General features: G+C 40.7%; 1 protein-coding gene across 1 annotated transcript; it reads right to left on the bottom strand.

Moving 5' to 3' along the window:
* Window positions 1–2,299: 2,299 nt before the first annotated feature.
* On the bottom strand, window positions 2,300–14,357 carry SNX20 (sorting nexin 20). Its single transcript, XM_032771485.2, has 4 exons — window positions 14,231–14,357; window positions 9,509–9,681; window positions 7,824–7,975; window positions 2,300–3,371 (listed from the first exon to the last, which is right to left on the bottom strand). Exons 2-4 carry the CDS (start codon window positions 9,672–9,674, stop codon window positions 2,703–2,705), a joined length of 987 nt encoding a protein of 328 aa, XP_032627376.1. The 5' UTR covers window positions 9,675–9,681; window positions 14,231–14,357; the 3' UTR covers window positions 2,300–2,702.
* Between the last annotated feature and the right edge of the window lie 429 nt (window positions 14,358–14,786).

The raw sequence follows: 14,786 nt of genomic DNA, 5'->3' as shown, positions 1-14,786 counted from the left end.
TTTGCAATGTAGACCTGGCTTCTATCTGCATGATCAACTGTGCACCCTTTCAGGAGATGGAAGCTATGACATGACAACAGGGGTGTGGACAGAATAGCTGTTAATGGAGGTCTGTTCTTTCTTTTCTCCAGCAAGACATTTTTTTTTTTTTGCAATGTTCATTAGTATACAACATGTACTCCCACATATAGTCAATTGCGGGATTGGAGACAGAAGGGTCCATTATGCTAGGCAGGCACATCCCCAAGTTATCTCTGGGGAAGGTCGAGTGGGAGGGGGGTGGAATTCCACTGGACTCTGGAATATTCTAATGTGGGTTTTCCTCAGTCTCTCCTGTTGAAGATGTTCCATTCTATGTACCTAATTATGTATTGGGCCAGAGAGCCAGCGAGAGTGATTTTGTAGTCTAGTGGTTAGGGCACTCATCTGAGAGTGAAGAAACCCATCTTCAAATCCTTTCTCCCCATCAGATAGAGCAGAGAATTGAGAGGATGTTTCCAGTGTGCTGGGTGAGTTCCCTTATAACTGCCATACAGGTTGTAAGGGGAGAATCCACCTCCCTTCTGTGTGGAGTTAGATGTGCTCTGATAACACCTACCACAGCAGACATAAGCAAGGGAATGGCTTGAGGCTGGTGCGGGAGCTTGAGCATGAGATGGCGCTGAGGCATTGTGTGCATGCCCAGTGGCAGAAACATAGGCACCTGGCGGACTTTTATTGTGAAAATGTAGGCACCTCCAAAGTTAGGTGGCAGCTGAGCATGGGATTTTGGGGATCTCAGCGGTGCCTATGTTTTTTAATTTCTAATTTAGGCATCAAAGTGCTTTTGTGGATTTGAGACTCAGTGTCTAGAACTCAATATTCAGAAGTGCTGGGATGTGAACTCTTTATTGCTTGATTCCCCATTCTGTGTTCAGTGCAACAGACCACACCACTCCCACCCAATATTGATCTACGTGTTGTAAACATCCATGAACACATAGGAACTTCATGTATGCCATGATGATTCACAGAATGGTCACCATGTGGTTAAGGGAGACAGCAAGGATAGAGTTCAGTTCCTTCAGTTCCAAAAGTACAGGTCCCTCCCCAGAGTCTGCTCAAGATAATCTGTTACCTGAAGCAAGACTACAGTGTGCCACCTGCTCCTATTTGCTAGAACAGGGGTTCTCAACAGGGTGCATATCAGACTTTCTGGGCATCGGGGAGTGCATGGGGAGCCTTCTGATAGTTTGGTGGTCATGACAGAGGGGTGGCCAGGCCAAATTTGTATGAGTGCATTGTGCCCTTGCCACCCTAGACAGAATCTGCCTCTCTAGGCAGCTGCCTAGTTTGCCTATAGGTAGAACAGCCCCTGTCCCTCCCAAAAGAATCTGTCAGCAGCATAGGCGCTATGAGACACAGCTGAACAGTTCTGAGTGTGTTCAGTACACAGCAGTGGTTCACCCTGTTTGTCATAACATGAAGACCAATTGTTTACGTAATAAAATAATAGCATTTGTACTGGGGAAATAAATAAAGGAGTAGAACGGTGGGGGAATGCTCTGCTTTTTACATTTTCATCTATCCCAACCACTGTGCCACTTCCATTTGAGAAGCTTTCACAGAAACGCCAGGACCAGGGCGAACTCAACATCCTCCCCTGTGGGAAGGGCTCCTGAAAGAAAGAGCAATGTCATTTCAATGCCAGCATTGTTGTGTCAGTGCTAAGTCGTGACATTTCCCTAGGTCATACCAGGCTCTAAAATGAATCATTATAACTTTAAACAAAATCCTAACCATGTGTATTGCAGCTAGATCAGAATTAAAGGCTTCCATTGTATTAGCCAGATGTTACCTCTACAGCATTCTTTTGAGGTTCTTTTTCATTAGGTGTATGTTGCATGGGGCATGAATTTTCCTCTCAAGTAAGAGCTCTGTTAAAAATTGCCAATAACAGGAATGTGGTTTCAATGCAAGTCATGAAATCATATCAGCTTTAAAAAGGAAATTAAAAGTAAACCCCATCCCCAGTGAAATGATGACCACTGGTAGCTGCTGCTCCCATTGAAGTAAATTGTAAACTATCCATTGACTTCAATGGGAGCATACCCCATGGTATTAAAAGTCAAAAAATTATTGGGAATTTCTGAGCAGTTTTTGACAATGCTTTGATCATAGTTATAGAAAAAAATAACTAATTTCTGATAGTGTGTCCTTTAAATAATAGGTCCTGAAAATTTCTTTTTAAAACATTTTCTCCTTCCTTCTTTGTTCGTAAGGGTTTTTTTCAGTAACAATGTCCATGATCCTGTAAATATGTGAACACTTGCATAGCTTTATTTATATGAGTGGTTCCATTTTAACTGACTGTACAGATGAAACCATGAAACTGGCTATAAACAAAGTACTGTCAAAAATAAACAAACGGAAAAAAGAGGTTCCTCCCTCCCACAAATTACTTCCCATTTTAGTAAGCATAGATATTACTTGTAACTATGCAGTAAGTACAGCATTATCTTACAGATAGAGTCCCTTGTATATTTTATCATACTTTGTTAGATTGAAAACTCAGAATCTTAACTTTTGCTGTCTGTATTTGTAAGCTGCAGTCTCCATTCACAACTGCTTTAAAAACACATTTTGAAATCCATGTTCTTCAATGGGAGCATGATCACGTTTTTGCTATTCAGTGAAATATGATCAGTGATCTTTTCTTGCACTCATTGTATATACTCTCGAACTGCAAGTTCTTTTAGAGTAAACACTTTTATTTGGTTTCTTTTTGCCTTGCTCTCTTCCAGTTTCTCTTGCAAGGATAGAAAGTCTTTGCCAAGTTCATAGGCCAAAGTGATCATTGTTTCTAGCAATGGAACATAATACCTGTGCCCACCATGCATCTGTAGGTGAAGTAAAGCCTTTTCTCCATATTCATAGGCACTTGCTAGGTTCTCCAGGTCTTTGTGACACACAACTAAAGCACAGAGTGTAGGGACTATTAAAACGGGGCTGTGTTTGGTTAATTTTTCCTGCAGAGCGATGACTTGCACAAATATTTCCAAAGCTTTGGTATATTGGCCTCCTCTCAGACAGCCGTAAGCTTCCTCCATCTCTGGTCTTATTAAGAAGTCGATAAATTTTTTGGATCTCTGGACACATTTAATAGAATACAAAAATCCCAGATAGTCCCTGAAGGCTAATTTTCTCTCATTGATCATTTCCTCTGTGAAATTTCCAGTTAGGCACTTTTTGGGAAAGGTCAAATCTTCCATTTCTTCATCAAAGTCCTTCAAAAGATTTTTGTGCAGTTTTTCAAAATCTGAATATCGACGCTCAATTACAGTTTTTTTGCCATCAAAACTGCCTGTCTGGATGATGATGATTTTATACAACTAGAAGGAAAAAAAAAAACAAGTAGCAAGAAATATTCAGTCTTGTTACATAAAACTATAGGCTTGCTGAACGTTGACAAACATATTTTAAACTTTACTTTGGTTTTGTCTGCTTTGAGATTTTGCCCTGATAGGATTGACACTGGGGCAATGTAAACACAGAAAGCCACGATTTGCACCAATGGAGTTTGTCCCTGCTTGAAAAAGCCTCTCCCGCAAAAAACAATTTGTATCAATTTACATCTAATTGTGCTGATCTGCATTGTAGATGACTCTGTGCAACACTGGTTTTGCTACATCAGTGACTAGCCATCAGTTGCAAGAAATAGAGCATATTCCCAAGATAAACAAGGTCTTTGAGATAGGTGGCCATTGAGTCAGTAATTCCTAACCACTACTGTTTCAGACTGTTGTCACTAATACTCGGGGCTGGTCTACACTACAGGAGAAAATTGATCTTAGATACACAACTTCAGCTACGTGAATAACGTAGATGAAGTCGAAGTATCTAAGATCAAATTACTCACCGTCCTCACAGTGCGGGATCGAAGTCCGCAGCTCCCCCTGTCGATTCCGCAACTCCGTTCGGGTTGGGGGAGTTCCGGAGTCGATATAAGCGCGTTCGGGGATGGATATATCACGTCTAGATAAGATGCGATATATCGATCCCCGAGCAATCGATTGCTACCTGCTGATACGGTGGGTAGTGAAGACATAGCCTTAGTGTTTGCATGTATTTGTGCTTGTATATAGGGCACCTTAGGGGCTTCATTTCAATAAGAAGGCACTCAGCACCTGGAGTCCTTAATCTGGTAAATTAGCAAATTGCTTGTAAAGGTTTAGAAGGAGTGCTTTAAATAATTTATGGTTCATTCATGTAACTGTACTCCTTAATAACACATATGGTTACTACAAAAAATCATCCATAGCAAACTGAATGGATTTCCCAGAACTAATATTGAATTTAATATATTTTTCATTGGTTATAACTGTTAAAAATATTTCTATCAGATATTTCTGTGGATTTCTGGGCATTATTAATGCTCTGAAGGAGGAGGAGAGAGCTGGAGGGGACATTTGGTATATGCAAAAATGCTATGGAGCAACTTCAGAGAGATTTTTTTTCTAAATTCATTGTCCTATTATGCAAAGCCTACCACTTTATATAAATACTGAAAAAGTGAATGCCACATTTCTAAAACAATCTGTTTGCTATCGAAGTTCCTTCAGCAACCTCTAGCAGAAACATTTTAATACAATAATTCGCAATTTAACAATACTCAAGAATAAATTTCTCTGAATTTTGCACTGACCTTGATACCAAAACGAATTTAGTAAATGTGACATTAAAAGAAAAAAAAACTCACAAAGCTGCAAAACAGATTTTTGATGCTACATATTCTTCAAATAGATTTCCACCCAGGGCTTAATCCACAGCCCATTAAAGCTGAAGAAATCTCCAATTAGGCTAGATCCTTGCCCTGTATAAATCAATGTACTTCCACTGAAGTCAATTGGGCTATCTCAATTACACCAGCTGAGGAGACAGCCTGTGGACCTGGATGGGTTTTGGACTGGGTCAAGATGTTACTCACTTACAATCTCATCCTGTTCCCAGTGAATTAAATGGATTTAGGCCCACAGTTTGCTTAAGTCAAACTGCTTCTTTGTGGAAATGGGCATTAGGTGTTACAAACCAATACTAGCATAAGCAACTCCCTCATTCTGATATAAAAGACATTCTCTGTCCTTTGATTTTAAGCCTGATAAATCATCATTTTAGCAAGCTTCTCTCTAGCTGCCTAAAACTGAGATGCCACTGCTCTGATCTCTCCTCATTCATTAACACTGTGATGTTTCCTATACTCTGCCCTGCTGATAATAAAGTACCTACTGGTTATGCAGATTCATAACAACATTGCAAGAGAGCAAGAAAATTGCATAGAAGGTAAAACGATGATTTAAGAAATCTGACTACCAAGGGCAGCTGAGTCAATAATTCACAACAATCTGTTAGATGAATTTATCCCTTATCCCTTCATCCCCCTCCCCCCTGCCTTTTCCCTGGTTTGTGGAATGTTCATGAGCAAAAGAGGTGATTTCTTCTAAGACATTATTCAAATTTGCTCAGCATTTTTTTTAAGGTGAAACATCTTTAAGTCGTTATTGATTTTGGAGCTAAGTTCTACCACCCTCACACACACTACGTGGTACCTTTATTCCTTGAGCACTTTTAATGAAATCAGTGGGACTATTCAGGAAGTCAGATATTGTTCAACCTGTGCAAGGGTAACAGAATCTAACTAGAACATGTATAGCATGTGAATCTCCTTTGAAAATATAAGATCATACTAGGCCAGACTCTGAAACCTTTACTCACTTGCTAAATAGCACCTTATTCCAAGAGGAGTCCCACTGGGATCAATACACTAGTATGAATAATAATAATACCGTACATAGTTCTCAGCACTTTTCATCTGTTTACCTCACTTTACAGAGGAGGTAAATAGCATCATTCCAGTTTCACTGCTGGGGAAACTGAGGCACAGAGTAACTCACCCACAGTCATCCAGCAGGTCAGCAGCAGAGTTGGGAATAGAATCCAGGTCTCCTGAGGGCTCAGGACAGTGAGTAAGAATATCAGAATCTGGCCCATTGTGTTGGTTTTCCCCTTTTGACATTCCAATGTTAGATAAAAGAGCAAATTTTTTACACTAATTGGAAAAATGTGATTAAACCATGGGTTTTTTAGATATGATCAATAGGGGATTTTTTCCCCCTTAATGTTGATAAATAGATCTGAAATGTCACAACAGTGGAAATGTATAATCACAATTGCATAGTGTCAGGAAATGTCTAATCCTTTTCACTTACTATTTATTGTCCCTGTCCCTCTCCCTCAGGCTTTTTTGTTTGTTTTTTTAATGACTCTACTGCAGGACTATGTGTGCAAGAGGATACAGTCCAAAGTTGGTCTAGTTGTAAGACTGGAGCCTTAGGGTTTGTCTGCATATGGAAATGTGTACTTACACCAGTGCAGACTTCAAATTACAGGTATGTTATACTGCCACAATGTGGGGCTTACCCCAGTGTAGCTTTGATGTGCTTGCAGCAGTATGAATTTCCTACTGTCTGTCTTGTCTTACTCTTAAATTATAAACTCTTTGAGGGCAGGAACTGTCTCTTTGTTTTGTTTGTACAGTGCCTGGAGCGATGGAACCCTGGTCCATTACTAGGGCTGCTGCGTGCTACAATCATACAAATAACAATTAACACAGGGCCTACAAAATTAGCCCCGTTACTGTGTTTTTTCCCCCATTGGCACAGTCTTTATTATGAACTGTTTGTTGAAGGGCTTTTTTAGGGCAAGATTCTGCCACCCATGCTTGCTTTAAGTATTACCTTACTCTAAGAGTAGGTTCTACCCAATGTGAACAACGGTTGCAAACAGGGTTGCGAACTTTCTAGTCACACAAATCGAACACTGTAGCCCTGCCCCTTCCTTGAGGCCCCACCCCCCACTCACTACATTTCCCTTCCCTCGGTGGCTCACTCTCCCCCACCCTCACTCACTTTCACTGGGCTGGGGCAGTGGGTTGGGGTGTGGGAGGGGGTGAGGGCTCTGGGCTGGAGATGTTGGCTCTGGGGTGGGGCTGGAGATGAGGGGTTTGGGGTGCAGGAGCGGGATCCAGTCTGGGTGGTGGGGCCGATGGATTGGGAGTGTGTGAGGGGGCTGTGGGCTGAGGCGGTGGTTGGGGTGCAGGAGGGGGTGAGGGCTCTGCGGTAAGGCCAGGGATGAGGGTTTCAGGGTGTGGGAGGGAGCTCTGGGCTGGGGCAGGGTGTTGGGGTGTGGGGGGGTATGGGCTCTTGGGTGAGACTAGGGATGAGGGGTTTTCGGTGCAGGAGGGTGCTCTGGGTTTGGGGGGGGGCTCAGGGCTGGGGCAGGGGTTCGGGCTCAGGATAGGGGCATGGGTTTACCTCGGGTGGCTCCTGGGCAGTGGTGCAGTGTGGAGGCTAAGGCAGGCTGCCTGCCTGTCAGGAGGCTCCACACGCTGCTCTCACCTGCAGGGAACTGGCCAATGGGAGTGCGGAGCCAGTGGTCAGGGTGGAGGCAACAAGTGGAGCCCTATGCCCCTCCCCCCCCCCGCAGCCTCCCTGCCTAGGAGTTGGACCTGCTGGCCAATTCCGGGGTGCAGCACAGTGCCAGGACAGGTAGGGACTAGCCTGCCTGAGTGGCGCAGCACTGCCGACTGGATTTTTACAGTCCAGTTGGTGGTGCTGATTGGAGCCGCTAGGGTCCCTTTTTGACCTGGCGTTCCGGTCGAAAGCCGGACACCTAGTCACCCTAGTTGCAAAATCTGGTCCTGAGTGAGGTTTTCAGGTAACAATGCATGCTGTGCAGACATCTGCAGAGTGAATGAAATTATGTTACATATTCATTTGTTAGCTTACCACATATTTAGATAAGTACTGTTCTACAATTCTGGTTGATGGGATTTCAAAAAGGAGTTTGACTTGTCTACAGCGGCGTTTCTCATTCCTCCAGTAGTCCTGAAGCTGCTTAGTTGTCATTGATGAGCTGGGACTTGGGGAGTTACTGGTACCTAAAACAATATATTTAATATCTCAAGTTGTAGCCAGTGCATCTGGGAAGAAAATCCGTGTACATTCACCAGGAAAGTGGATAATTGAATTTCTGACACTATATTGCATGAATAATCTGTATATCACTACCTTTAAGACTGATAAAATAAGATCGTTCACAGCTAATAGGAACAGCTTTAGGTCATCTAATTGTGAACACTGTGTTGCTCTGAAATTTGAAAGAAAATAAACTGATTACACAAAATTAAACTCATCTAGTCCACTGTAAAATATGAAGGCTTGTTAGTAAAGCTTGCTAGTAAAATCCTGATGACAACAACTTTGCCCAGAAAAAACATGGTGAAAAAAGTATCCTACAAGCATATTGTAGAGCTAGGTTGTGAGTTCACTATAGGTGAACAGGATGCACTCTCCCAGAAGTAGCCACAGGGCGGTCATGATTCACTCATGCCTCTGAATTCACACTGTCCTTCTGTTTACATTTTGCTGGGGCAGTGGAGTGTCGGGGGTGGGGGGAGAAAGGTAAGGGGTAGTATATGCATGGCTCATATCTGCAGCAAATTCTGAAACCCCCTGCACATGCTCATGTGCTCTGAGTTGATGACTAGGGTGGGGTGAAGCCAAGACTCCATCCATACGCTACACTTTCTATTGGCTCCAGCTAGTTAGTGCAGGAGCAAAAAGGGAGTTACTGCTCCAACTCCTTTTTGTGTACACATGGTCCAGGCTACAATCCAGAGCACAGGTCATAACCAAAGCCAGAATATTATTTGTTGTAAATGTAAAAATGGGGTATAAGAGGCTGGGAAGTTAACTTACAGGGAAATTGGGACTAGATTTTAGCAATGAAGGATACTTCTCTGTCTTTGGAATCCAGTCCTGATAATTTTGTTCAGGTGAACTATGGCACAGCAATGTGGATAATGTGGCACATCACTACAATTGCTGTTTCATATGGGTATATCTGGACTTTGAATCACTGAAATTATTTGTCTAGACAACCTAAATCATTATGAGCAAATTATTCAGCATTGCAAACAATGTAAAAGCATGATCACAATGGATAAGAAGGAGATCACTAAACACTTATATTTTTCACATTCAAATTGTAGGTGCCCAGAAAGTCCCTTAAATAGCTGGATTTTTTTAACCTGCTGTTTAGGTTAAAATACCATTAAAATGAGTTTCTCTTCCTCAGGGTTTGACCCAGCCTTTCCTAAATGTATGGTTTTAAGAAAGGAGCGCTGTTCCTGACAGCATTACAGAAAGAAACATGAATCGACAGTTTTCTTTTAAATAAAATCCATACCTTTAAAAAATTACCAATAAATGTATTTGCACAGTTGACAGCATTGGAGTTCTTAGTCATTGTACAAGTTCAATGCAAACCTCCCCACAGCATGTCTTCACCCTGGCCTGAAGAAACTACCACTGGAGTGGAAGTGGTCATTCCTGTTCTCTGTTTGTAACTCATGAGACATGTAGCACTGATAGCGCCATGAAAAAAAGTAGAATAAATGGTGGGTCCTAACCTGAGAAAGCAGCAGTTTCTGGGTTGTCATTGTTCACTTGAAATGAAATTTCAGCTTCGGTTTCATTTTGTTCTTCATCTAACTGAGAGGCTGCACGACGCGTAGTTATGGCAGTTACAGGCTCCCACTGATCTCCTCCTGCTGTGTGGTGCTGGTCTCTGTCCATTGCAAAGCTGTTGCAGAAGGAATACAAAATCGTGCACTTCTCATCATCAGACACATTAAGAGCTTTAGAAGTCTTCCAAAGTCCATTCTAGGTAATTGTTTATTTTATTGAGTTAGGGCTTGATCTGACTCCCACTGAGATAAATGAAAAGATTCCCATTGATGTCAGTGGGCTGAAGTTTACAGAGCTGCTAATTCCTCAATACCTATGTGCTTAGATACAAAGTTAAACAAACAGACATTGTATACAAATATCCACAAGGGATAGCAGTAAAGGAATGCTGCACCTGCCAATAAGAGTGCTGGGACCTATATGGGCATTTTGTCAGCAAGAACTTATGCCAAATAATATGTGTATTTAAGGTGAAACCTTGAATCCACCGATGTCAATGGGATGTTTGCCGTTGCCTTCAGTGGGGCCAGGATTTCACCTCTTGCATTGTGCCTCAAAGTTTTCTGGACTTGGCCACAGATCAGTTGTTGAGGGGAACAAATTCTGGAAACCCTTAAGGAAAACAGCCAGACTGCTGGAGAGTTTACCCCCCAAGATTTAACCGTCTAGCTGTAGCAGCATACGCAGTAGCTCAGGCTAGCTGCCCGAGTACATTCAATCACATTTGAGATCCTAGGTATCTGGGCTGCCTGTGCCACCGCAGCAACACAGCTGTTTTTTAGTATGCTAGCTCAGTCAGTCTATGTGAATGTCTACCCAAACTGGAAGTTACACCTACTGCTGCATTGCAGATGAACCCCTGAATCTGTCAATGGCTAGGCAGGTGAATTACTAAATTTTCTATTTATTATGTAACAGCATGTTCCTCCTGTCCCCCTTGCTTGTCTGTTTCAGCTACTTGCTGTGTCTTGTCACAATCTAAATTTGTAAACACTCCGGGGCGGGGCTTGGTGGGGGTTTTTTTGTGCATGTGTGTGTGTATGTGTGTTTTAAACTATACATTTGTACAGAGCTTATTATAATAGGGACCTAGCACCTATATGGCAGTACTCAAATATAGCTCCCTAATAGGGACCAATAGGCACTACTATAATATAAATAACTATTTATAATATCATTGTGAGGAAAGGGTATTAAAAATGTGTAACAACTTTGTCAGTGATTTGTGTTTGATCAGTTATGTGAGATGAACTTTTTTACTCACAGTTTGGCTAAAAAAGAAGGAAAGACAAATAATATAGGTTACTTTAAAAAGTCACAGCTCCCATTCCTGCAGTAAAACAAAAGATTAGAGAAAGATGTTATTGAGAGTGAACTGCTGCGGTATGTTTAGCAAGTGGGAGCTAGTCAAGACTGCTTAGTTCTCATTTCTGCATAATTTAAGGATCTTTGTGTACAGTCATGCAGTGCTGTACTTAGAGCTGGGGGAATTCCTTCATGGACTCTCTTGCAGTCTATTGTATCAGTAGACATTTACAAGGTTGCAAAAGCACTCACTTTAATCCCTCCCTGACAGTAAGGTGGAGCAGAATTGAGGAGAATGCAGCTTCGCCAGCTCTACTGAAAGTGCTGAGGAAGCAGCATTCCACAAAACTCTCCCTTTCTCCTTGACAGGGACCTGATTCAAAGTCCTTTGGCTTCAAAAGGTTTTGGCTCAAGCCCCTGATGCAGTGAGAGGTGCAGTCACAGAAGTGAAATAGCTGCAAGCTGCATGGAAACACCATAACAGAGGCTCAAACTAAATGTATACCCCAATTTAAAAAACATAGTAAGAGGACCAAAAAAGTGCCAGCAGCACTAAATAACAAAGTATAAAAGAAGTGGTTAGAGGCAAAAAGGCATCTTTTAAAAACTGTAAGTAAAATCCTACTGAGAAAAAAAGAAAGGAAGCATAAACTCTGGCAAGTCAAGGGTAAAAGTATAATTAGACATGTCAAAAAGAATTTGAAGAGCAACTAGCCAACGACTCAAAAACTAACAGCAAATGTTTTTTAAGTACATCAGAAGCAGGAAGCCTTAAACAACCAGTGGGGCACTGGATGATTGAAGTGCTAAAGCAGCACCCAAGGAAGATAAGGCCATTGTGGAGAAGCTAAATTAATTCTTTGCATTGGTCTTCACAGCAGAGGGCGTAAGGAATATTCCCACAATGAAGCCATTCTTTTTAAGTGATAAATCTGAGGAACTGTCCCAGATTGAGATGTTAACAGAGGAGACTTTGGAACAAACTTATACATTAAACAGTAGTAAGTCACCAGCACCAGATGGTATTCACTCAAGAGTTCTAAAGTTTAAATATGAAATTGCAGAACTACTAACTGTAGTATGTAACCTATCATTTAAATCAGCTTCTGTACCAGATGACTGGAGGATAGCTAATGTGACACCAACTTTTTAAAAAGTGTCTAGAGGGGATACTGGCAATTAGAGGTTGGTAAGTCTGACTTCAGTATTGGGCAAAACTGTTTGGAAGTATAGTAAAGAATAGAATTATCAGACACATAGATGAACATGATTTGTTTGGGAACAGTCTACATGGCTTTTGTAAAGGGAAATCATGCCTCACCAATCTATTAGAATTCTTTGACGGGGTCAACAAACATGGACAAGGATGATCGAGGGATAGCATGCTTGGATTTTCAGAAAACTTTTGACAAGGTCCCTCACCAAAGGCTGTTAACCAAAGTAAGCAGATCAGAGGGAAGGTACTCTCATGGATCAGTAACTGGTTAAAACATAGAAAACAAAGGGAAGGAATAAATGGCCAGTTTTCAGAATGGAGAGAGGTAAATAGTGTTGTCCCTGTCCCCCAGGGTTCTGTATGAGGACCAGTGCTGTTCAAGATATTCATAAATGATTTGAAAAAAGGGATAAGCAGTGAGGTGACAAAATATGCAGATGACACAAAATTACTCATTATAGTCAAGTCCAAAGCAAACTGAGAAGAGTTACAAAGAGATCTCACAAAACTGGGTGACAGGGCAACAAAATGGCAGACGAAATTCAATGTTGATAAATGCAAAGTAACACACATTGGAAAACATAATCCCAACTGTACATACAAAATTATGGGGTCTAAATTAGCTGTTACCACTCAAGAAAGAGATCTTGGAGTCATTGTGGACAGTACACTGAAAACATCTGCTTAATGTACAGCAGCAATCAAAAAAGCTAATTGAATGTTAGAAACCAGTAGGAAAGGAAAGATAGAAATATCATAATGCCACTACATAAATCCATGGTATGTCCACACCTTGAACACTGAATTAAGTTCTCACCATCCTCTCTCAAAAAAGATATATTAGAATTGGAAAAGGGACAGAGAAGGGCAACAAAAATGATTAAGGGTGTGGAGCATCTTCCATATGAGGAGAGATTAAAAAGACTGCAACTTTTCAGCTTGGAAAAGATATGACTAAGAGGGGATATGATAGATGACTATAAAGTCATGAATGGTGTGGAGAAAGTGAATATAGAAAAATTATTTACCCCTTCACATAATACAAGAACCAGGACTCACCCAATTAAATCAATAGACAGCAGGTTTAAAACAAACAAAAGCAAGTTCTTCTTCATACAATGCACAATCAACCTGTGGAACTCCTTGCCAGGGGATGTTGTGAAGGCCAAAACTATGACAGAGTTCAAAAAATAACTAAATTCATGAAGTTGGCTATTACCCAAGATGGGCAGGGATGCAACCTCATGCTCTGAGTGTCCCTAGACTTTGATTGCCAAAAGTTGGGACTGGATGACAGGGGATGCATCACTTGATGTCTGCCTATTCTGCTCATTCCCTCTGAAGCACCTGGCATTGGCCACTGTTGGAAGACAGAATATTGGGCTAGGTGGATCAATGGTCTGATCAGTATGGCCATTCTTATGTTTCTATGAATGTTTTCACTGCTCCTTCAGTCTTTGCTCATTGCCCATTCAAAATAGTCAGTTGTTTAACGTTCAGTCAGTCAACCAGTTTGATTTATTACACTGAAATCCCAGAGAAACAAATTCATTTTATAGACTATATACTTGAAAAACCTTACTTTTTAAAATTGGGAATGTGACAATAAGAATCTCAAAAAAGCAGATTAAATGATAAAATTTACCTTAAACACCTGTAAACTAAAAATGGCTGACCACATTTAAACTAGATTTTCCTCCTGAGTTGCAAGTTTATATGATGAGATACATCGGAGTGATATTTATGTTCAAGACATAAACCTCTGAAAACAAAATTGTATAATGGAAATACTGACATGCCCATAAATACAACGGTTCTAAAGGTGCCATTATGGTGATGAAATAGGCCCAAACTTCATTGTTCATTGGGTTCAAAAATATAGTACTAATATATATATATGAATGAATATTCTGTCATTGTAACATACAAAAATTAATCTAAACTATTTAAACTAATCATTAAACTACTGTTTACCTTAACATCTAAAACCACAATAAAGTGAAATCTGCACTACTATTCACAAAGACAGTCTGTTGCTTTAAACAGGTTGTTTCATGGTAATATTTATACTGAAAAATACCATTCAAAGTTATTTAATTGAATGCTTATTAATATTACAAAATATAACACATAAAATGCTGACCTTTGAGCGTCTGAAGAGTTTTCAACGGTGACGAGATTGCAACGTGAGCCTTGCTTTTTATTTTCAAAACACAGAAAAACATGTCTGTTGTCTTGTAGCAGACAGGTTCTTTATTTTTGCAAAAAGGAAGGAGGAAGTTTTGCTTAAATCTGACTTCCTCATCCAGCTGGTTTGTTGCTTTAGTGGGTAGTTACTTCAAAATGAAAGTGGCTTTCTACCTTGAGTCATTTTTCATATAGTTTACAAGCAGGATAAACCTAATCCCGTCTCCATTGTTATACTTTTTTTTTTAAAAACAACACTGCAAGTTACAGACAATGCCAACTTTAACCTGGATTATCTTGGTTTCTGTCACAAGTCCACTTATTTTTAAAGTGAGATGTATGATTTGCTTACATTGTGAACAGACAATCATGGGTGAAATTCTTGACTTCAATGGAGACAGGATTTCACCCATGATGATAATGTATAGCTATATGAGAATTTCAGATTTTAAATCTGCCCGTTTATGTGTAGCCATATTATTTTACGGTTCTCAAGGGTCTGAATACTCTTT

The sequence above is a fragment of the Chelonoidis abingdonii genome, chromosome 19 (assembly GCF_003597395.2).
Source record: "Chelonoidis abingdonii isolate Lonesome George chromosome 19, CheloAbing_2.0, whole genome shotgun sequence".
Classification (NCBI taxonomy): domain Eukaryota; kingdom Metazoa; phylum Chordata; order Testudines; family Testudinidae; genus Chelonoidis; species Chelonoidis abingdonii.
This window is presented reverse-complemented; position numbering and strand designations above follow the sequence as displayed.

Excerpts from the sequence above, each read along its gene's own strand:
- SNX20 (XM_032771485.2), bottom strand. The coding sequence starts at position 9,674 with ATGGACAGAGACCAGCACCACACAGCAGGAGGAGATCAGTGGGAGCCT. Across the intron at positions 7,976-9,508 it reads AGAAACTGCTGCTTTCTCAG|GTACCAGTAACTCCCCAAGT; the intron begins GTTAGGACCCAC and ends ATATTGTTTTAG. Across the intron at positions 3,372-7,823 it reads AGTACTTATCTAAATATGTG|TTGTATAAAATCATCATCAT; the intron begins GTAAGCTAACAA and ends TTTTCCTTCTAG.